This window comes from Miscanthus floridulus, chromosome 9 (genome assembly GCF_019320115.1).
Source record: "Miscanthus floridulus cultivar M001 chromosome 9, ASM1932011v1, whole genome shotgun sequence".
In the NCBI taxonomy this organism is placed as follows: domain Eukaryota; kingdom Viridiplantae; phylum Streptophyta; class Magnoliopsida; order Poales; family Poaceae; genus Miscanthus; species Miscanthus floridulus.
This window is the reverse complement of record NC_089588.1, coordinates 142935636-142960108: the sequence shown is the minus strand read 5'-3', so window position 1 is coordinate 142960108 and position 24473 is coordinate 142935636. Positions and strand designations below refer to the sequence as shown.

Genomic DNA, 24473 nt, shown 5'->3' with positions numbered 1-24473 from the left:
TTCGAATACTCAAATCGCATATTTATGATGTCGATATCCAATCGTATCCTATCCGACATAGTTGACACTATCCGTATTCAAATCTGAATCCGAACAGAAATATGAAAACAAATGTAATATCGGTGATATCCGTCCGTATCCGATCCGTTTTCATCCCTAGATGTGCGATGCACCATGACAGCTGGTAGATGGCTACAAAAAACATATACCCATCTACTCCTCATCTAACTATAACAGCCTTAAGTCACAATCTCCATTTGATCAAGTCGTTCGGGAAGTGAGCCGAGAAATGATACTTGCTAGTTTTGTCTATTTGGCATATTAGATAGACGTCACTTTCCTGATGTTCAGTGAACCCAATCAAATTGCATTGTAATTAAATTGCACATACAACTAATGGTTTGATTCCGTGCACAAGTGGGTCCACTTTGGTTATATTTTGGAACAATTATCCGGTGAAATGTCCATGCATGCCTGGTGTACCATTTCTGGGGCCCGGCTCATCTCGATCCAAGTCAACTCTTCCTCAACAAGACCAATACTCCAGTATTTTTTGAGAGGAAATATATATATCCTCCTCAATTCATTAGTGCTAGTTTCTGTGGACGGGAATCTCGTTTCGGTTTCATTATATATTTATAATGCCAGCAGCCAGTCGCTTCCTTATAGCAGTGGCGGACCCAGGATTTTTGCATAGGGTATGCGCCGCAAAAAAAAATTTTATACAATTCGGTAAACTATTTATAATTCGGTAAAACCATATTATAATTCGGTAAAACGATGTCAAATCTTAATATAAATTGTTCAAATGAAATACAAATACTTCGAAATATAACAATAGGAGACTTACAATATTACTTGTTTATCCGCCGCTTTCTCAATGACATGAATGTCTCCATTATATCATCTTCATTAACTTGGAAGAAAATATCCCGCTCAATAAATGTGACTAGACAATCATCCAAAACAGTATCACCTATCTTATTCCTTGACTTTGTTTTCACTATAACCAATGCAGAAAATACCCTTTCAACACTCGCAGTTGCCACTGGTAAAAGCAATATCAATTTGAGAAGCAAGTACACCATATCATACACTTTGTGCCTCTTTGTTTCAACAAGCTTAACTGAGAGATCAACAATGTTGTCTAGCCCTTGGAAGATAGCATCTTGTCGCATGTCATTAATATAATTATCAAGTTGCAATTCCAGTTTTAACAAATCATTGTTGGAGAAGTCCTTTGGATAAAATTCAGCCAATCTACGTACCTTCCGTGCATCAAAAGAAGCAAAGGAGTTGGAAGGACTGAAGGCTGACATACAAGAGAGTAGCTCCATATTGATCTCATCAAACCGATTATCAAGCTCTTGACTAATTTGATCAATGACACCAATGTATACTTCTCTTCGGAAATGGTCATCATTTGTTTGGTTTCGGGCACGAGCATACCGTGCTGATTTTCCATAAGGCACATAAGCACCATCCATAGCAGGAACTTCAACACCATGTTTAACACAAAAAGAAGTGACCTTCTGAAGAAAATTATCCCAACCATTAGACCTCAACTCCTGCATTCTGCTCTTTGCCACATTAACAAGTGAGATTGCATTAAGAATATCTTGATCCCTTCTCTGCAAGCACTCGGATAACTCATTTGTATATCCAAGAATAACATACATTAAGTGCACAAAGAAAACAAACTCAAAGGTTTCGAATGCTCCAAGCACAAAATGTATCTTTGTCCAATCTTCCTTATATGCATTATCAGCACCAAGTTCAATGAGCACATCATGAATTGAGGAATATATAGTGATGATGCTACATATAGTTTTGTAATGAGAGCCCCACCGAGTGTCACCAGGCCTAGGCAAACCCATCTCTTGATTTAATCCACTCTCTGATTCAAGGTCACCACACTCTAGTGCTTTCTTGACATTCTCAAGCCCAGCATTTCGAAACATATCATGACGCTTGCAAGAAACCCCAACAATGTTCAACAAGATAGATACTTGATCAAAAAAAGTCTTGCAGTCAGTATTTCCTTTGGCAACAGCAACAAGAACTAGTTGGAGTTGATGTGCAAAGCAATGAATATAATAAGCGGAAGGTGATTCTTGCATGATTAAAGTTTTGAGCCCTTTAATATCTCCTTTCATATTGCTAGCCCCATCATAACCTTGACCTCTAATCTGCTGCATACTCAATCCATTACTAACAAGTAAAACTTCAATTGCTTTCTTAAGTGACAAAGAGGTAGTATCATCTACATGAACAACTCCAATAAAGTGCTCACATGGCCTTCCAAGTTTATCAACATAACGCAAGCAAAGAGCTAGTTGTTCTTTATGTGATATATCACTAGACTCATCAGCTAAAATTGCATAGGGCTCATCACCAAGTTCCTCAATTATTTTCTTTCTAGTTTCTATGGCACAACAGTGAATAATTTGCTTTTGTATCTTTGGGCTAGTCAAAGTGCAATTACCTGGTGCATTGTTCAAGACATACTTGTTCACTTCTTCACTATTTCCTGCAAAAAACTTTAAAAGTTCAATGAAGTTGCCTCTGTTGCTAGACTCTTCACTTTCATCATGTCCACGGAATGCCAATCCTTGATGCAAAAGAAACTTGATACATCTAAGTGAATATGTCAATCTTTTCTTGTAAAGATAAAGCTCCTCCTCACTCCACTTGTCAATGTTATAATCAATTGCTACCTTGGGATTCATAAAACCAATGTACCTCTCTTGAGCTACTTTATGTGCCCTAGAACCAGAATGTTTGAGAAGTGCTGTGTTTCCTATATTCCAATTATTCCATCCATCAACAATAAAAGTTTTTGACCCACTGCCCTTCTTGAACAAGTAGCATATGAAGCAAAATGCAGAATCCTTCTTGACACTATATTCAAGCCACTCATAATTATACAACCATTGTATACTGAATCGACGAGGTACGCCTCCAATGTTTTGGTATGGAAAATCATGTATATAAGGTTTGCAAGCACCTTTAGTAATATATGCTCTACAGATTGCATTTTGATCATTAACAGGATAATCTTCAATAGGCAGCCTTTCACCTGGATCATATGGTAGGCGATTGATGTCATACGCCGGCGGCTTTGATGCGAGCGGTGGCGGTGATGCTAGCGGGGGCGAGGGCAAATGATCTGCAATTTCTTCAACTTGTACTCTATCTTCTTCTTGATTCTGCTCTTCCACAATATTTTCATCCGAAGGTGGGTCAATAGCAGTCGCCTTCTTTGCTACTTTCTGAAAAAGGGATCGAATGTCTCCGTTTCTTTTCATAATTCAAGACTCAAGAGTTCTGAAAAAAACACTCGTCAATTATCAAAACTAACGATCGAAAGAAACCTGGAACTGAGGAAGAACGGGGATGGACGGGGAGTATCACCTGAGGAACTGAGGAAGGACTAGTGATCAGTCTTGCAGGTGATGGCGGCAGTCCAGGGCGGCCAGGCCAGGCAAAGCGACGGGCGATGATCTGCTCTGCTGGTAGGGTGGCGGCGGGCGCTCTGGGCACGGGCGCACGGCACCGAGCGGTCGAGCTGGGAGCCGTCGCTAGCGCACGCGAAGAAACCTGGAAGTCCTGGTACGAGTATGACACGTCCGTCACGTCGTAGACGAGGCCTGGTCCAGCGCGTGCTTGGGCCGGATGTGGCCCGAGCCGTAGTCCATGGGCCCCGTGACCGAGCAGACGTCATGATGTATGGTTGCCCCGCGAGCCACGAGTCCACGACCGAGCGTTGTTGTTTGATGGCGACTGGCGTGAAACGACGTTTACCGACCACCCTGTCGGCCTGTCACCCGGTTATACTTCCGCGCCGTGCGTGCACCTTGGCACTCGTCAGCTCACACACTGGAACACTGGCAACACACTGGCACTCGTCAGCTCACACAGACACACACTTGCCATGCAACCAACCACTCGTCAGCAGTCAGCTCACACACTGGCACTGCACGACACGATATCTACTGCAACTTGCACCAACTGAAATTAAAAGAAGCTTCATTGCGTCTCGATCGACGGGTGGCCCACAGGGTGGTCGGTGGACCACCCTGACCACCCACTAGGTCCGCCACTGCCTTATAGAGTACTCCATCCGTTCTAAATTATAAGTCGTTTTGACTTTTTCGGTACATTCATTTCGCTACGTATCTAGATATAATATATGTCTAGATACATAGTAAATTTTATGTACCAAAAAAGTCAAAGCGACCTATAATTTGGAACGGATGGAGTAGTAAGTAAATCAGGGCCAACACAGAAGAGAAAACTTAGTAGATGAATAGCGTACGCTCGTCTTAATTTCAACCATTAAGCCTCCCTCCTGGCACTTGCACAGCTTGATCGGCCAAGGTTTTTTTTTTAAAGGGTTGGCAAAAGCTTTGCTGAAAATATATTAGTAGCGGAAAATAAAAAACAAAAGGTACACATTTATTTACAGCTAGTAAACTAAAAGCAGAAACAGAAAAGAAGGTGGTCCACTACAACGGCTTTTGAGAAAACTTATAAGTAGAATGACATGCATCCATCAAACGCGCGCAAAACAGGTGAGAGAGAGAGAGAGAGAGAGGCAGAGAGAGAGATATGGTTCTGACTACCTTGCCGCATCATGTAACTAGCGCCTAAGTCGGGGAATAACGATGACACTGAATCGATTATCCAGTAGTGATGAGACTTCAGCGGAGAAAGAAAAAGCGTATCAGCAGATAATACAGATTAGGGATAAAATAATCAAAGATTAGAAACCTCACATAATTCGAAACAACAATTAGTTGTCCTGTGATGCCTAAGAAACAACTTTGTGATACTTCAGAGTGATATTTGAAACTTCGGTTCTCAAAAGGCAACGATTCAAGCATCAGTAACAAAGCAGTGACCACTAGGAGTATGTTTTCTTTTACACGGCCCTTTAAGCCTTGGGCCGTGTCAGGCCGGACCATCGGCCCGGTGAGCCCCAGTGCTGCCATGCTGCGAAGTCGAGGGCCGGGCATCACTGTTCCTCTCCGTGCGCCGTCCAGGGCCGCCACCTCAAAGCGCTAGAGCCAGGGCCGCACGTCGACCAGGAATGCGCCAAGCGGCGTCGGACGGGGACAGGGTCACGCCTCTTCTCCGCGCATCTCATAGGAACAAACAAGGTGGGCGCGTGTCAGCCAGGATGGGGTGGACGTGGACACGGGGTTGCACCCTGCACTCGTCAGACAGGGACACAGTGCCCCTCCACTCGGCAGCCATCAGGCTGTGCTGTGCCTTGGCCGGTTCGTACGTGGGCCTTTGTCCATCTATACTCACGTCAGCAGCAAAACACGCAGGTTATGCCCAAGCTCTGTCGAAATGAACAGAACGCGCACGCGAGGTTCTTTGTGGATCGTGGTCAGGGCAGAAATGCTCATTGCTTTCACTACCGGAAACAGAGACTTTGCTGAGTACAAAATTCTTTGTCGAGTGTCAAAAATTGGACACTCGGTAAAGACCTTCTTTGCCGAGTGCAGCACTCGGCAAAGAATTGCACTTGGCAAAGAGTTCTTTGCCGAGTGCCAGACTCTCGGCAAAATCTATGCACTCGGCATAGGCTGCCCGCGTAACGGTGTTCGGCAACGTCCTTCTTTGCCGAGTGCTTACTGTTAGGCACTCGGCAAAGATTTGATTTTTTTTTAAAAAAATTCTTTGCCGAGTGTCCCAGATCTGGCACTTGGCAAAGATTTAATTTTTTTTAAAAAAATTCTTTGCCGAGTGCTCCTGTGGAGGCACTCGGCAAAGAGGAAATTTTTTTAAAAAAATCAAAACATTCTTTGCCGAGTGCCTTATTGTTGGCACTCGGCAAAGACCCATGCCCCGGCACTCGGCAAAGTGTTTTTGTTTTTTTTTGTTTTTGGACTCCAATTTTTTTGTGCAGCCCTTTGAAAGCACTAGAAACTCCTAGTTACAATTTGGGGATTTTTTTGTGGCTTTTTGATATATTTAGTTACTTTATTTCGTTTACTTGAATTTTTTCGAAAAATATAAATTTGAACTGCACGTGGTACGAATAATGAATTTAATGATTCAAAAAATGATAGTCATGTTAGTGAGTGTAGTGTGAGGCCGTATCCAGGAACAGACCTGAAATTTTGGACATCTTGTTCACGAAACATGTCGGCGAAATTGCGTGCGAAGTGTTTTTAAATTCTATAAAAAGCAAACGAAGTCCGAAAATCATGAAACTTGTTGAGATGTCGTGATATCATATGTGGAGGCTATGATAAAAATTTTAGAAGATTTCGTGCACGTTGTCACGTACGATGCTTACAAACCAGGACATCTCTTCATGTGATATCAGATATCACATGTAGAGATGTCCTGGTTTGTAAGCATCGTACGTGACAACGTGCACGAAATCTTCTGAAATTTTTATCATAGGCTCCACATATGATATCACGACATCTCAACAAGTTTCATGATTTTCGGACTTCTTTTGCTTTTTATAGAATTTAAAAACACTTCGCACGCAAGTTCGCGGTCATGTTTTGTGAACAAGATGTCCGAAATTTTGGGTCTGTTCCTGGATACGGCCTCACACTACACCTAGTAACATGACTATCATTTTTTGAATCATTAAATTCCATTATTCGTACCACGTGCAGTTCAAATTTATATTTTTTGAAAAAATTCAAGTAAACGAAATAAAGTAACTAAATATATAAAAAAGATATAAAAAATCCCCAAATTCTAACTAGGAGTTTCTGGTGCTTTAAAAGGGCTGCACAAAAAATTTGGAGGCCAAAAACAAAAAAAATAAAAAAACCTTGCCGAGTGCCGGGGTATGGCACTCGGCAAAGGGGGTCTTTGCCGAGTGCCAACAATAAGGCACTCGGCAAAGAAGGTTTTGATTTTTTTAAAAATATTTTCTCTTTGCCGAGTGCCTCCACAGGAGCACTCGGCAAAGAATTTTTTTGAAAAAATTAAATCTTTGCCGAGTGTCGTGCCAGGGACACTCGGCAAAGTCTTTTTTAAAAAAATTTTTTGTCAAGTGCCAGATGTAGGACACTCGACAAAAAATTAAAAAAAATTAAAAAAACCTTTGCCGAGTGCCAGATCGGAGGCACTCGTCAAAGGGGTGATTTAACCTGCCGGCCCAACTGGCCCGCACACACCGCACACATGCACTCCCTTCTCTGGCGTCGCAGCGAGGCTCGGCACACGGCGGCCCGGCGCAGCTCCGAAGCGCAGCCTGCTAGGCCATGGCCGGCCCTGCTCGCGTTCGCCGCCAGCACTGAGCGACAGTGGCGCGCTCCTCCAGCGCGCTCCCTGCGGCGTCGACCTGCACCGCGTGACCGATAGAGACCTCCACCGCGTCGACCTCGCCGGCGGCCCTGTGGCGCGCCCTCACTGCGGCGTCGACCTCGCCGACGGCCCTGTGGCGCGCCCTCCCTCCGGTACCCTCAGCAGCCCTCTTCCCATGGCAGATCTGGGCGAGGGCTGGTCCACGACGAATCCATGGAGGGGGCGGCCAGTCCGGAGCTCCCCGTCGTGGCGTTGATGGCCACCTCCAAGCATGGTAGGGGGCGCTGTCCCTATGGACAGCCCGGGCGGCCTTCTGCCATGGCGGATGTAGGACCTGGGCAGGCCTCGTCCACGAGGAGGCACGGATTTGGTGATTCTCTCTTTTCTTTCTAGTGATAATTGATTCTAAATCTCTGGTTTCCTTTCTGACATATAGATCTCGCAAATATCGTAGGAAAGTTCATAATATAAAATCTCGTAAATATTATTAGCTCCCACAAGTTATGGTAAATTACTGAAGGCATTCGATCTCTAATGATCGTAAATAGTTTCTCGTAATTACTGAAGACATTCTCTAATTATCATAACCAACTGTACACGTTCTGGTAACTATATTATGGTACTCGTTCAACCTGGAGGCCACTCCCATCGGATTAGCACAGATTATTCCTTTAGAATATATTATATATGTGAGTACTATTGCTTCACTGTATACGTATTTCGATTTTCCTTCTAGCATTGTCCCATGAATGCAGACAACAATGACAATTAGTTCATGGTGGTCTTGACATATGATTTGCTTAATCCATATAATGTGCGACGACTCGAGTGCATATTCGGGCAGACGAGCAGCTTCTGCTGGTCCAATTCGTGTTATAGATGATCCGTACCTTTTTTATCTTCCAAGTGATTTACTGATTCTTATTTTGAGTAGATCTTGATGAAAATTCCTCGGTGCCTGTGTGCGAGTCTCTGCACACCTGGGCTGCATGCATCTATGACCTATACCAATTTGCTAGCTGATCTTGCGATTTCTATTGCTGCTATTCGTCAATCTTGATTAAAAAATTGGTTTCTAGTTTTACCCTCAAGCACCCAACAGATTACTACCCTAACTATGTCAATTCATCAGCAATGCCTGCCGGTTAGGGCGTGATTTTCTTTTGCCGTGACTCGGCCAACAAGATGCAGATTGCTGACAAGCCTTGAACTGGTCAATTCATAATTTTATTCCTCGTAAATCTCATACCTGTTCCTGTTATAGTATCATATTATTTATGATTGTTCTTATTTTTTAGGATTTCAGTCAATGAGACTTCTCGACAGCAGCTGGTTACTTTACAGAGCATCAAACAGACATGACCTATTGATCTCAGTCTGATCACTAGTCAGGCACTATGATGCAGGTGTTGGGGTAGTGCCAGACAGAGAATGTGCAAGAAAAGCAACTAAACGTAGATCGTGCAATCACTACTGGAAACAGGTTATTTGCTAATATACAAGTTTTGTTGGCTCTGCAGAAACTGTACAGTATAGATAAGATCGATTATTTGGGCTCTTACATTCTGAATATCGTGATACAATGTATTAGAGAATTGTAGTTAATTTGCTTATGCTTCCAAAGAGTTATATACTCATATTTCATATTTTAGATTGAGTCAATTAGGAGGAGTTATAGACTTCTCAAAATGACTGTCTACACTTTGTCCGACTTCAAAAACAGTAATTTTGTACCTCAAGTTAGGCCCAGTGGATGGATGACATAAACATTGCCATGACTAGAAATTCTGAGCTGGTTGTCTATCATATGAAGTCTGTTTTAATATGATCTGTATGTGTTTATTTATTGCACGTCTGGTTGTCTATCCATCCAGTTAACAACAATTGGATGATTGGATCTGCACCAATTGTTTACATTTATCAAGTGTATTGTGGACATACAATTTGTTTGGTTAGTTGCCAAAGAGGAGATACATTCCAGTAGTCAATTTGTTTGTTTGTTTGGTTAATTTACCCAGCACCAGCTAAATAATCAATATTTCCCAGTAATCTTTGGGATTCAATGCTTAAAGTAGTTGATATAAATGTTTAGGAATAATGATACCGAAATTTATCTTTTAAAGAATGTTGCCAGGATTGTTATAGCTGGATTCATTTACGATGACAAAAAAATTATGGGCGTTCACAATCTGACTGGTAGGGTGCCGCGAAGCGGGCAAAAGTTTCTAGTATGTTTAGAGCAGCATGTTAGGTTTGTGGTTTTAAAAAATGCAGATCATAAGCTACTCCCAACAGTACGATTTATATGACATAAAAATGCATATAATTTTTTAAAAAAATTTAATTTTTTTTTTTAAAAAAAATTCAAACTTTGCCGAGTGCCGGCCAGAGGGCACTCGGTAAAGAAATTTAAAAAAAAAAATAAAAAAAATATTTGCCTAGTGTCTGAAGGGTTGGCACTCGGCAAAGAAATTTTGTAAAAATAAAAATAAAAAATCTTTGCCGAGTGTCCGAAGGGTTGGCACTCGGCAAAGAATTTTTTTAAAAAAAATAAAAAATCTTTACCGAGTGCCTGAAGGGTTGGCACTCGGCAAAGAATTTTTTTTTAAAAAAAATAAAAATCTTTGCCGAGTGCCTGCAGGGTTGGCACTCGGCAAAGAATTTTTTTTTTAAAAAAATAAAAAATCGTTGCCGAGTGCCTGCAGGGTTGGCACTCGGCAAAGTGACCGTCAATGGGACCGGCGCCGTGACGGTCGCTTTTCTTTGCCGAGTGTCCCCGGGGCACTCGGCAAAGCCTTTGCCGAGTGCCCGATAAAAGACACTCGGCAAAGAGGTCTTTGCCGATCAAATTTTTGCCGTGTGTTCTTTGCCGAGTGCCGCACTCGGCAAAGGCTTTGCCGAGTGTAATTTGGCCTTTGCCGAGTGCCTCAGGCACTCGGCAAAGAACCTGAATCCAGTTGTGTTTCTCTACAAGCTTCATAGACAACAACGACCAGTAGCGTTGGCGACTCCCTTGGCTTGGTGCAGGAGCAAGTGATGGCCTCGTTTGGTGGCCGGTGTCATGCACGATGGAGGCAGCCCTTGTGGGCCGGTGTGGCTGCGCTAGGTCATGCATGCTTGTGACCTCGTCGCTGCCTCAGCAATCTCCTGGTGGCAGTTACTATGGCTTGGCAGGATTTGGTGTAGGGGTTGGGGTCTTTGGGGTGAAAGCCCTGCCTCTAGGCTTTGGCTGTTGCCGACAATGGCGACGCCTTGTAGGAGGTATTGCAATGAGGCATCTGCCCCTATAGGAGTTTGGGTTGAAAAACGTTGACTCTCTTATTGGCATGTGTAGCACCTATATATGGGTGTCGTTTCCCCTTCTTGGAGGATTCGCTATGGAAACCACCTCCCCTTTTCCTGCTACAAAGATTGTTTCGTGTGGCATATAGGGTGGCGTTTCGCGGTTGTTGCCTTGGTGGTTTCGCCTGTGTTGTTTTATTTTGGTGGTGATCTTGTTGTCACATTTGTGAGTGTTGAGGTTTTCCTTTTCTTTCCCTTTTTTAGTATTTGGTTTCTTCTCTATCAATATATGTCGATGGCTTTTTAAAGAAAAAAAAGGATTAATCCCATATGAGAAAATGATAGGAGATTGGTTCAACTTAAATAAGTAGCTATTGCCTGCCACGATGTAAATGAACCCGACGAGCCTGTGCCAGCCCAGCCTAACCCCTCCACACGAAGCCATATATAGTCATGGCTGCATCCATGCTGCCACCGCCACTAGTCAAGGATGTAGAGGGGAGGACGAAGAGACCCAGTGGATAGAAAAGCTATGATTTTAGGATTTTTGGACAGTGTTTTGTAGTGCATGTACTAAACCATGCATAATAGGTTCAGAGACGCATCTTTCATGGGATGTCATGACCCGTCACATCTATTTAAGGCCAATGCATGTTTTGTAGTGCATGTACTGAACCATATCAATACGGTTTTATTTATTTTAATTTTTATAAAAATCTAGTTGGCCCAAATTGCCTAACTAAACTTCATATAAAATTTGAAAATTAAATTTTAGTGATATTTAAATGTTGCTAAAAACACAGTGTCTTACAGAAGGGTACAGGATTAGCTTTAAAATATAATTTAAAATGGGGACAAATCTGCTAGGTGTCCACTGAGGTCCACCATCGGGAAACTCTGTATTGCTATCTAGGCCGCATCGAAAAGGCCAATATGGAGCTAGACAAAGCACTAGTGGCCGGACTAAACCAAGGTTCAGTGGATAAGATCAGAAGATCCAGTCCCCATGCTCATCGAGACAACATCCCCATTTAACATCGCTAGTTGTTGTCACTTGATTTAAAATTTCTGTCTTAGTGCTCAATGAACACAAGTAGAAGTACTAAATTTGTACGATCTCAATTTAAAATTTCACGGCCAGCTTTCCGCTGCCATGGGACAAATCTTATTGGCTAGCTAGAGTTATTCTTGTTTGTGCTAGCCTAAGATTATTGTTGTTTTAACAACCCAAGATTATGGCTCGGACGGTCCATAGCTAGTCGAGAGATGAACATTACAAACGCTAAGCCCACCCAACCAAAACTTGCTAAAAACAAAAGGATCCTGCACCACACTACAATGGGCTCAGAGCTTCAACAACTCTGAAAACTGTGGCTGTCATCAATGCGTGAATTTTGGAACAAATATATAGACAAGAGCAGTGGATACTTTGAAGTTTCTAATGGACATATTAAGCTTTGAGATAACAACCCTGAAAACTTACATAGTCCAGGCTGGAAAGGAAAATATACAAATCATGTGTTTCTGATTCGTTTTGACAGTATGTTTGTGTTTATCTTCCTTTTATATTACACTGTTTACGGCAAACACAAAGGATACTATGCTGCTAGTTATTTTCAGATGCTTTGTATAAGTCATTCCAAGAATTTTTTTGAGTCAAAGCATTTCAAGTTTGACCAAATTTATACGATAAGATAATAACATTTATGATGCCAACTAACTATCATTAGATTCTTCATTAATTATATTTTTATAGTATACCTATTTGATCACACAAATCTTTGTTATTCTCTTTATAATTTTGATCAAACTTGAGATCATTTGACTCTCCATGATTCTTGGAATGACTTATGATTTGGAATGAAGGGAGTACTTGGGCTAATGATCATTGTTGGAACTAACGGGGTGTGGGAAGAATGGGTACATATTTATAATAGGCTAATTTCTAAACTATTTCCTCCGTCCCAAATTATAAGTTATTTAAAGAATCTTGGAGAGTCAAAGCATCTCAAGTTTGACCAAATTTATATGATAAGACAATAAAATTTATGACGCCAACCAAGTATCATTAGATTCTTCATCAATTACATTTTCATAATATACCTATTTGATGTAAAAAATCTTTATAATTCTCTTTATAATTTTGGTCAAATTTAAGATGCTTTGACTCTCCAAGATTCTTGGAATGACTTATAATTTGGAATTGAGGGAGTATGTTCTTTTTTCTTCTTGAGCTTGAACCTCTATGTAGCGAGAATTAATTTAACATTTTCTTATGCTGTGTGCATATACTGATGAAGGGGGTCGGTAATTTTGCTCATAGTAATTATAGAAAAACAAGAAGAAGAATCGATCCATGATCCATTATAAAATCCTAAAAGCTAGCCTAAATGAGCTAACCGTGCACATGACGCTGATGTAGCTGGCACACATAAAAACTGAAGTATTTGTTACTAGTCTACTACTACTGCCACCTTGCAAGTTGTGAGTCAAGTATATGGGTTTTCTACAAACATAGTTTTTATCTACGCAGCAAAAACTATGTTACCTAAAAAAATCAACACGACTTACTATAATTTGGAATGGCTAGCGCAATAAACTAAACGACGTACTGAACATGGGAAGACGGGTGATGACCATTTTCTAGTGGGTTAAGTCCAATTTACACCCTCCAACTTGCAGCAAAGTTCGGATTTCAACCTCGAACTTCAAAACCGGACAACTTTGACCCTCCAACTCTCGAAAAAGTTCAACTTTCAACCTTCTGGGCGGTTTTGCGGGTGAACAGTAACTTTTGATGTTTTCGGGAGCGCCGAAATTTTATATTATTTTTTTGAGTATCTTAACGTCCTCAAATTAAAAAACTCAAAACTACAAAGTTGTAGATCTCATCGAGGTCTACAATTTATATATAAAAATTATCTTCATCTGACATCGTATTGAAGGGTTTTCTATTTTTTAAAATTTGAGTCTCATCACGTGATAAAATATGGCGCTAAAATTTTATATTATTTTTTCGAGCATCTTACTGTCCTTAAATGAAAAAACTCAAAACTACAAAGTTGTAGATCTCATCGAGGTCTACAATTTACATATAAAAATTATCTTCATCCAACATCGTATTGAAGGGTTTTCTATTTTTTGAAATTTGAGTCTCATCACGCGACAAAATTGTTTCACGCGTGATGAGACTCAAATTTCAAAAAATAGAAAACCTTTCAATACGATGTCGGATGAACATAATTTTTATATGTAAATTGTAGACCTCGATGAGATCTACAACTTTGTAGTTTTGAGTTTTTTCATTTAATGAGAGTAAAATGCTCAAAAAAATAATATAAAATTTCAGCACCATATTTTATCGCGTGATGAGACTCAAATTTCAAAAAATAGAAAACCCTTTAATAAAATGTCGGATGAAGATAATTTTTATATGTAAATTGTAGACCTCGATGAGATCTACAACTTTGTAGTTTTAAGTTTTTTCATTTTATGACAGTAAGATGCTCGAAAAAATAATATAAAATTTCAGCACCATATTTTATCGCGTGATGAGACTCAAATTTTAAAAAAATAGAAAACCCTTCAATATGATGTCGGATGAAGATAATTTTTATATGTAAATTGTAGACCTCGATGAGATCTACAACTTTGTGGTTTTGAGTTTTTTTATTTGAGGATGTTAAGATGCTCAAAAAAATAATATAAAATTTCGGCACTCTCGAAAATATCAAAAGTTACTGTTCACCCGCAAACCCGTGTTGGAAGTTGAACTTTTTGAGAGTTGGAGGGCCAAAGTTGTCCGGTTTTGAAGTTTGAGGTTGAAATCCGAACTTTGCTGCAAGTTGGAGGGTGTAAATTGGATTTAACCCTTTTCTAGTTGGTCTCCAATCCGACCATTACTAGTACTTGCTCCTCCGTCATCACCGGCAGCGCAGCGGCGTCTCTCGCCGAACAACCAAACCGCGACGTGGATAGCCATGAAGAGCAAAACCAGGAGGGGCAAGACGACGACATTCCCCCACTCCCAGCCGCGTAGGCCACCAGGAGGCCCATCAGGTCCAGGACCACAGCTGTGTCTGTGTTGGTCGCTAGCAGGAGCAGCTTGTGGTTCGTCGGGCAGTGCCTCTGCAGGATCTGCTGCAGCAGCAGGGCAATGGTGACAATGGAGGCGACGAAGGAGGTGGAGTTGCTGTAGAAAAAGACGCGGTAGCGCCGCGGGTCGGTGTCGTGCAGCACCGGGTTCCCAGCCTCACGGCGCCGGCGGGTACCAGCGCCGCCGTCGTCCTGCCAAAGGCCGCCTGGTGAGGCTAGGCCGGCCTGGTATGTGACACTTGCAGCCAGGATTCCGAGCAGCATCAGGTACTTGCGTTTGGGGTACACTTCATCGCGGTACTCTGTCTCCTGGGGGTGTCTTGGTTGTTGCTGAGCCATGGACGACGACGACGGTGCCGCAGTACTAGTGGCTGCCTCACCAGCCCGAGCCGTCATCCTCATCTTGAAAATAGTGAGCATGACGGTGTTGACAAGGACGAAGGCAATCACCGCGGCGATGAGCACACACACGAAGATGGATGTACGCAGTTTTCGAGCGCTCCCGGCGGCGTAAGCTGCCATGAGGCTATAACAGACCGACCACCTGGCACGCGTAGAGAGCGTAGCACCGTATGGCGAGGCGGGAGAGGATGGGGTTGACGAGGAGGGGGATGAGCGCAATGGACGCCATGAAGATCACCGTGTTGGAGTAGAAGAAGGCCTTGAAGCGGCGCGGGAATTTGTCCAGGAGGACGGCGTCCCCCGCGTGGCGGCGGCTGTCATCCTCGTTCCAGAACCCTCCCGGTGGAGCTAGCCCAACTTGGTAGGTGATGGTGGCGACCAAGATGGGTACCAGCAGTAGCCGCTTGTGCTTCTTCTCAGGCACTTTGGCAGCGACGTCAGTCGACCCCAACGTGAAGAGGAGAACATGTACAAAAACGTAGACTAGGATGGCCCCAGCCAGTGCCACGACATGAACGGATGTTCTGAGATCCCGACCGCTCCCGGCGGCGTAGGCGCCGATGAGAGCAAACATGCATGTCCAGCGTCATGGCCACCAGCAAGGTGTGGCTCTTGACCAGCTTCTCTTTCTGGACCATGAGGATGACTACCAGAGACACCACAAAGGCGGTGGAGTTGCAGTAGAAGAAGGCATTGTAGCGTGCCGGGTCCTTCGACAGGAGTATGGCGTCGCCGGCACGGTGGCCCTCGCCGTCCTCTGGCCAGAAGCCACCAGGCGGGTCCAGCCCCGCCTGGTATATATGTACTGTAATGGTGGTCGCCAGATTGGCCAGCAGCAGGATGAGAGACTTCACCTTCTTTATTGCCTTCTTCTTCTCGAGATGGATCGTGTTGGTTGCGTTCCTGCTCGTTGCTGCCTCTCCGGTAATAATGCTACTAACGCTGCCTGCTTGGCCATTTGGCGATGACGTTGCCGGAGGCGGCGGTGGGGATGGCATTGACGGGCTGCCGTGGTCGTCATATCGTCATCGACACTAGGTAGCACACAATCCCAAGATGGACACGAGTTAGTTACTTGCTAGGTTATAATTTAACATGTTCGACTGCAGTGCAAGATATAATTAATCTTAGTAGATCTGAGTAGGGGATGGGAAGAATTATTAATTATCATTACTATTTTTCACACAGAAACAGACATAGCACATACCGATGATCACAGTCAGTGTGAGACGACGATTCTGCTGCCGGAGCATGGTTTCGAGGATAGACACAGCTGAGACCCTTCACCGACATGATAACCAGCACTGTAAGGAAGATGAATGCCAGAACAGCACCGAACAGGCTGACAACATAGACACTGCAGTCAGTGTCTCGGCAGCTGCCGGCGTCGTAGGCCGCCATCACTACTGGATTCAGGTTCTTTGCCGAGTGCCTGAGGCACTCGGCAAAGGCAAAGAACACACGGCAAAAAATTGATCGGCAAAGCTCTCTTTGCCGAGTGTCTTTTATCGGGCACTCGGCAAAGGCTTTGCCGAGAGCCTGGGGGCACTCGGCAAAGAAAAGCGACCGTCACGGCGCCGGCCCCGTTGACGGTCGCTTTGCCGAGTGCCAACCCTGCAAGCACTTGGCAAAGATTTTTTATTTTTTTTAAAAAAAATTCTTTGCCGAGTGCCCTCAATCCGGCCCTTGGCAAAATGTTTTTTTTCTAAAAATTCTTTGCCGAGTGTCCCCTGGCCGGCGCTCGGCAAAGTTTGAATTTTTTTTTTAAAAAAATTCTTTGGCGAGTGCCCTCTGACCGGCACTCGGCAAAGTTTGAATTTTTTTTTAAAAAAAATCTTTGCCGAGTGCCATGGCCATAGCACTCGGCAAAGCTGAAAAATGGTTTTCTGAGCGCCCATTTTTCCAGCTTTGCCGAGTGCTGTGACCATGGCACTCGGCAACGGGGTCCTTTGCCGAGTGCAACACTCGGCAAAGTGACCCAAAACGGCAATTTTAAATTTTTTCATATATATCTCATTCATCACATATATATCTCATCCATCACATATATATCTCATCCATCCGCACATATCACATCCATCACAATATATATCACATATATAATAATAAGTGCTCAAGTCCATCCAAATAAATCCACAAGTCCATCAAAGTCCACAAGTGCATCACAAGTCTATCACTACTGGAAACAGGTTATTTGCTAATATACAAGTTTTGTTGGCTCTGCAGAAACTGTACAGTATAGATAAGATCGATTATTTGGGCTCTTACATTCTGAATATCGTGATACAATGTATTAGAGAATTGTAGTTAATTTGCTTATGCTTCCAAAGAGTTATATACTCATATTTCATATTTTAGATTGAGTCAATTAGGAGGAGTTATAGACTTCTCAAAATGACTGTCTACACTTTGTCCGACTTCAAAAACAGTAATTTTGTACCTCAAGTTAGGCCCAGTGGATGGATGACATAAACATTGCCATGACTAGAAATTCTGAGCTGGTTGTCTATCATATGAAGTCTGTTTTAATATGATCTGTATGTGTTTATTTATTGCACGTCTGGTTGTCTATCCATCCAGTTAACAACAATTGGATGATTGGATCTGCACCAATTGTTTACATTTATCAAGTGTATTGTGGACATACAATTTGTTTGGTTAGTTGCCAAAGAGGAGATACATTCCAGTAGTCAATTTGTTTGTTTGTTTGGTTAATTTACCCAGCACCAGCTAAATAATCAATATTTCCCAGTAATCTTTGGGATTCAATGCTTAAAGTAGTTGATATAAATGTTTAGGAATAATGATACCGAAATTTATCTTTTAAAGAATGTTGCCAGGATTGTTATAGCTGGATTCATTTACGATGACAAAAAAATTATGGGCGTTCACAATCTGACTGGTAGGGTGCCGCGAAGCGGGCAAAAGTTTCTAGTATGTTTAGAGCAGCATGTTAGGTTTGTGGTTTTAAAAAATGCAGATCATAAGCTACTCCCAACAGTACGATTTATATGACATAAAAATGCATATAATTTTTTAAAAAAATTTAAATTTTTTTTTAAAAAAAATTCAAACTTTGCCGAGTGCCGACCAGAGGGCACTCGGTAAAGAAATTTTAAAAAAAAAATAAAAAAAATATTTGCCTAGTGTCTGAAGGGTTGCCACTCGGCAAAGAAATTTTGTAAAAATAAAAATAAAAAATCTTTGCCGAGTGTCCGAAGGGTTGGCACTCGGCAAAGAATTTTTTTTAAAAAAATAAAAAATCTTTACCGAGTGCCTGAAGGGTTGGCACTCGGCAAAGAATTTTTTTTTAAAAAAAATAAAAATCTTTGCCGAGTGCCTGCAGGGTTGGCACTCGGCAAAGAATTTTTTTTTTAAAAAAAATAAAAAATCGTTGCCGAGTGCCTGCAGGGTTGGCACTCGGCAAAGTGACCGTCAATGGGACCGGCGCCGTGACGGTCGCTTTTCTTTGCCGAGTGTCCCCGGGGCACTCGGCAAAGCCTTTGCCGAGTGCCCGATAAAAGACACTCGGCAAAGAGGTCTTTGCCGATCAAATTTTTGCCGTGTGTTCTTTGCCGAGTGCCGCACTCGGCAAAGGCTTTGCCGAGTGCAATTTGGCCTTTGCCGAGTGCCTCAGGCACTCGGCAAAGAACCTGAATCCAGTTGTGTTTCTCTACAAGCTTCATAGACAACAACGACCAGTAGCGTTGGCGACTCCCTTGGCTTGGTGCAGGAGCAAGTGATGGCCTCGTTTGGTGGCCGGTGTCATGCACGATGGAGGCAGCCCTTGTGGGCCGGTGTGGCTGCGCTAGGTCATGCATGCTTGTGACCTCGTCGCTGCCTCAGCAATCTCCTGGTGGCAGTTACTATGGCTTGGCAGGATTTGGTGTAGGGGTTGGGGTCTTTGGGGTGAAAGCCCTGCCTCTAGGCTTTGGCTGTTGCCGACAATGGCGACGCCTTGTAGGAGGTATTGCAATGAGGCATCTGCCCCTATAGGAGTTTGGGTTGAAAAACGTTGACTCTCTTATTGGCATGTGTAGCACCTATATATGGGTGTCGTTTCCCCTTCTTGGAGGATTCGCTATGGAAACCACCTCCCCTTTTCCTGCTACAAAGATTGTTTCGTGTGGCATATAGGGTGGCGTTTCGCGGTTGTTGCCTTGGTGGTTTCGCCTGTGTTGTTTTATTTTGGTGGTGATCTTGTTGTCACATTTGTGAGTGTTGAGGTTTTCCTTTTCTTTCCTTTTTTTAGTATTTGGTTTCTTCTCTATCAATATATGTCGATGGCTTTTTAAAGAAAAAAAAGGATTAATCCCATATGAGAAAATGATAGGAGATTGGTTCAACTTAAATAAGTAGCTATTGCCTGCCACGATGTAAATGAACCCGACGAGCCTGTGCCAGCCCAGCCTAACCCCTCCACACGAAGCCATATATAGTCATGGCTGCATCCATGCTGCCACCGCCACTAGTCAAGGATGTAGAGGGGAGGACGAAGAGACCCAGTGGATAGAAAAGCTATGATTTTAGGATTTTTGGACAGTGTTTTGTAGTGCATGTACTAAACCATGCATAATAGGTTCAGAGACGCATCTTTCATGGGATGTCATGACCCGTCACATCTATTTAAGGCCAATGCATGTTTTGTAGTGCATGTACTGAACCATATCAATACGGTTTTATTTATTTTAATTTTTATAAAAATCTAGTTGGCCCAAATTGCCTAACTAAACTTCATATAAAATTTGAAAATTAAATTTTAGTGATATTTAAATGTTGCTAAAAACACAGTGTCTTACAGAAGGGTACAGGATTAGCTTTAAAATATAATTTAAAATGGGGACAAATCTGCTAGGTGTCCACTGAGGTCCACCATCGGGAAACTCTGTATTGCTATCTAGGCCGCATCGAAAAGGCCAATATGGAGCTAGACAAAGCACTAGTGGCCGGACTAAACCAAGGTTCAGTGGATAAGATCAGAAGATCCAGTCCCCATGCTCATCGAGACAACATCCCCATTTAACATCGCTAGTTGTTGTCACTTGATTTAAAATTTCTGTCTTAGTGCTCAATGAACACAAGTAGAAGTACTAAATTTGTACGATCTCAATTTAAAATTTCACGGCCAGCTTTCCGCTGCCATGGGACAAATCTTATTGGCTAGCTAGAGTTATTCTTGTTTGTGCTAGCCTAAGATTATTGTTGTTTTAACAACCCAAGATTATGGCTCGGACGGTCCATAGCTAGTCGAGAGATGAACATTACAAACGCTAAGCCCACCCAACCAAAACTTGCTAAAAACAAAAGGATCCTGCACCACACTACAATGGGCTCAGAGCTTCAACAACTCTGAAAACTGTGGCTGTCATCAATGCGTGAATTTTGGAACAAATATATAGACAAGAGCAGTGGATACTTTGAAGTTTCTAATGGACATATTAAGCTTTGAGATAACAACCCTGAAAACTTACATAGTCCAGGATGGAAAGGAAAATATACAAATCATGTGTTTCTGATTCGTTTTGACAGTATGTTTGTGTTTATCTTCCTTTTATATTACACTGTTTACGGCAAACACAAAGGATACTATGCTGCTAGTTATTTTCAGATGCTTTGTATAAGTCATTCCAAGAATTTTTTTGAGTCAAAGCATTTCAAGTTTGACCAAATTTATACGATAAGATAATAACATTTATGATGCCAACTAACTATCATTAGATTCTTCATTAATTATATTTTTATAGTATACCTATTTGATCACACAAATCTTTGTTATTCTCTTTATAATTTTGATCAAACTTGAGATCATTTGACTCTCCATGATTCTTGGAATGACTTATGATTTGGAATGAAGGGAGTACTTGGGCTAATGATCATTGTTGGAACTAACGGGGTGTGGGAAGAATGGGTACATATTTATAATAGGCTAATTTCTAAACTATTTCCTCCGTCCCAAATTATAAGTTATTTAAAGAATCTTGGAGAGTCAAAGCATCTCAAGTTTGACCAAATTTATATGATAAGACAATAAAATTTATGACGCCAACCAAGTATCATTAGATTCTTCATCAATTACATTTTCATAATATACCTATTTGATGTAAAAAATCTTTATAATTCTCTTTATAATTTTGGTCAAATTTAAGATGCTTTGACTCTCCAAGATTCTTGGAATGACTTATAATTTGGAATTGAGGGAGTATGTTCTTTTTTCTTCTTGAGCTTGAACCTCTATGTAGCGAGAATTAATTTAACATTTTCTTATGCTGTGTGCATATACTGATGAAGGGGGTCGGTAATTTTGCTCATAGTAATTATAGAAAAACAAGAAGAAGAATCGATCCATGATCCATTATAAAATCCTAAAAGCTAGCCTAAATGAGCTAACCGTGCACATGACGCTGATGTAGCTGGCACACATAAAAACTGAAGTATTTGTTACTAGTCTACTACTACTGCCACCTTGCAAGTTGTGAGTCAAGTATATGGGTTTTCTACAAACATAGTTTTTATCTACGCAGCAAAAACTATGTTACCTAAAAAAATCAACACGACTTACTATAATTTGGAATGGCTAGCGCAATAAACTAAACGACGTACTGAACATGGGAAGACGGGTGATGACCATTTTCTAGTGGGTTAAGTCCAATTTACACCCTCCAATTTGCAGCAAAGTTCGGATTTCAACCTCGAACTTCAAAACCGGACAACTTTGACCCTCCAACTCTCGAAAAAGTTCAACTTTCAACCTTCTGGGCGGTTTTGCGGGTGAACAGTAACTTTTGATGTTTTCGGGAGCGCCAAAATTTTATATTATTTTTTTGAGTATCTTAACGTCCTCAAATTAAAAAACTCAAAACTACAAAGTTGTAGATCTCATCGAGGTCTACAATTTATATATAAAAATTATCTTCATCTGACATCGTATTGAAGGGTTTTCTATTTTTTAAAATTTGAGTCTCATCACGTGATAAAATATGGCGCTAAAATTTTATATTATTTTTTCGAGCATCTTACTGTCCTTAAATGAAAAAACTCAAAACTACAAAGTTGTAGATCTCATCGAGGTCTACAATTTACATATAAAAATTATCTTCATCCAACATCGTATTGAAGGGTTTTCTATTTTTTGAAATTTGAGTCTCATCACGCGACAAAATTGTTTCACGCGTGATGAGACTCAAATTTCAAAAAATAGAAAACCTTTCAATACGATGTCGGATGAACATAATTTTTATATGTAAATTGTAGACCTCGATGAGATCTACAACTTTGTAGTTTTGAGTTTTTTCATTTAATGAGAGTAAAATGCTCAAAAAAATAATATAAAATTTCAGCACCATATTTTATCGCGTGATGAGACTCAAATTTCAAAAAATAGAAAACCCTTTAATAAAATGTCGGATGAAGATAATTTTTATATGTAAATTGTAGACCTCGATGAGATCTACAACTTTGTAGTTTTAAGTTTTTTCATTTTATGACAGTAAGATGCTCGAAAAAATAATATAAAATTTCAGCACCATATTTTATCGCGTGATGAGACTCAAATTTTAAAAAAATAGAAAACCCTTCAATATGATGTCGGATGAAGATAATTTTTATATGTAAATTGTAGACCTCGATGAGATCTACAACTTTGTGGTTTTGAGTTTTTTTATTTGAGGATGTTAAGATGCTCAAAAAAATAATATAAAATTTCGGCACTCTCGAAAATATCAAAAGTTACTGTTCACCCGCAAACCCGTGTTGGAAGTTGAACTTTTTGAGAGTTGGAGGGCCAAAGTTGTCCGGTTTTGAAGTTTGAGGTTGAAATCCGAACTTTGCTGCAAGTTGGAGGGTGTAAATTGGATTTAACCCTTTTCTAGTTGGTCTCCAATCCGACCATTACTAGTACTTGCTCCTCCGTCATCACCGGCAGCGCAGCGGCGTCTCTCGCCGAACAACCAAACCGCGACGTGGATAGCCATGAAGAGCAAAACCAGGAGGGGCAAGACGACGACATTCCCCCACTCCCAGCCGCGTAGGCCACCAGGAGGCCCATCAGGTCCAGGACCACAGCTGTGTCTGTGTTGGTCGCTAGCAGGAGCAGCTTGTGGTTCGTCGGGCAGTGCCTCTGCAGGATCTGCTGCAGCAGCAGGGCAATGGTGACAATGGAGGCGACGAAGGAGGTGGAGTTGCTGTAGAAAAAGACGCGGTAGCGCCGCGGGTCGGTGTCGTGCAGCACCGGGTTCCCAGCCTCACGGCGCCGGCGGGTACCAGCGCCGCCGTCGTCCTGCCAAAGGCCGCCTGGTGAGGCTAGGCCGGCCTGGTATGTGACACTTGCAGCCAGGATTCCGAGCAGCATCAGGTACTTGCGTTTGGGGTACACTTCATCGCGGTACTCTGTCTCCTGGGGGTGTCTTGGTTGTTGCTGAGCCATGGACGACGACGACGGTGCCGCAGTACTAGTGGCTGCCTCACCAGCCCGAGCCGTCATCCTCATCTTGAAAATAGTGAGCATGACGGTGTTGACAAGGACGAAGGCAATCACCGCGGCGATGAGCACACACACGAAGATGGATGTACGCAGTTTTCGAGCGCTCCCGGCGGCGTAAGCTGCCATGAGGCTATAACAGACCGACCACCTGGCACGCGTAGAGAGCGTAGCACCGTATGGCGAGGCGGGAGAGGATGGGGTTGACGAGGAGGGGGATGAGCGCAATGGACGCCATGAAGATCACCGTGTTGGAGTAGAAGAAGGCCTTGAAGCGGCGCGGGAATTTGTCCAGGAGGACGGCGTCCCCCGCGTGGCGGCGGCTGTCATCCTCGTTCCAGAACCCTCCCGGTGGAGCTAGCCCAACTTGGTAGGTGATGGTGGCGACCAAGATGGGTACCAGCAGTAGCCGCTTGTGCTTCTTCTCAGGCACTTTGGCAGCGACGTCAGTCGACCCCAACGTGAAGAGGAGAACATGTACAAAAACGTAGACTAGGATGGCCCCAGCCAGTGCCACGACATGAACGGATGTTCTGAGATCCCGACCGCTCCCGGCGGCGTAGGCGCCGATGAGAGCAAACATGCATGTCCAGCGTCATGGCCACCAGCAAGGTGTGGCTCTTGACCAGCTTCTCTTTCTGGACCATGAGGATGACTACCAGAGACACCACAAAGGCGGTGGAGTTGCAGTAGAAGAAGGCATTGTAGCGTGCCGGGTCCTTCGACAGGAGTATGGCGTCGCCGGCACGGTGGCCCTCGCCGTCCTCTGGCCAGAAGCCACCAGGCGGGTCCAGCCCCGCCTGGTATATATGTACTGTAATGGTGGTCGCCAGATTGGCCAGCAGCAGGATGAGAGACTTCACCTTCTTTATTGCCTTCTTCTTCTCGAGATGGATCGTGTTGGTTGCGTTCCTGCTCGTTGCTGCCTCTC

The 24473-nt window shown here is 42.6% G+C and overlaps 1 protein-coding gene and 2 pseudogenes across 1 annotated transcript; all 3 read right to left on the bottom strand.

Moving 5' to 3' along the window:
• Window positions 1-854: 854 nt before the first annotated feature.
• LOC136481163 (uncharacterized) lies at window positions 855-3308 on the bottom strand. The gene is made up of 2 exons (XM_066478519.1): window positions 2486-3308; window positions 855-2263 (listed from the first exon to the last, which is right to left on the bottom strand). The coding sequence occupies exons 1-2, from the start codon at window positions 3306-3308 to the stop codon at window positions 855-857; spliced, it is 2232 nt and encodes a 743-aa protein (XP_066334616.1).
• Window positions 3309-14434: 11126 nt separating this feature from the next.
• Window positions 14435-15704, bottom strand: LOC136481162 (uncharacterized; annotated as a pseudogene).
• Window positions 15705-22919: 7215 nt separating this feature from the next.
• LOC136481161 (uncharacterized) lies at window positions 22920-24189 on the bottom strand (annotated as a pseudogene).
• Between the last annotated feature and the right edge of the window lie 284 nt (window positions 24190-24473).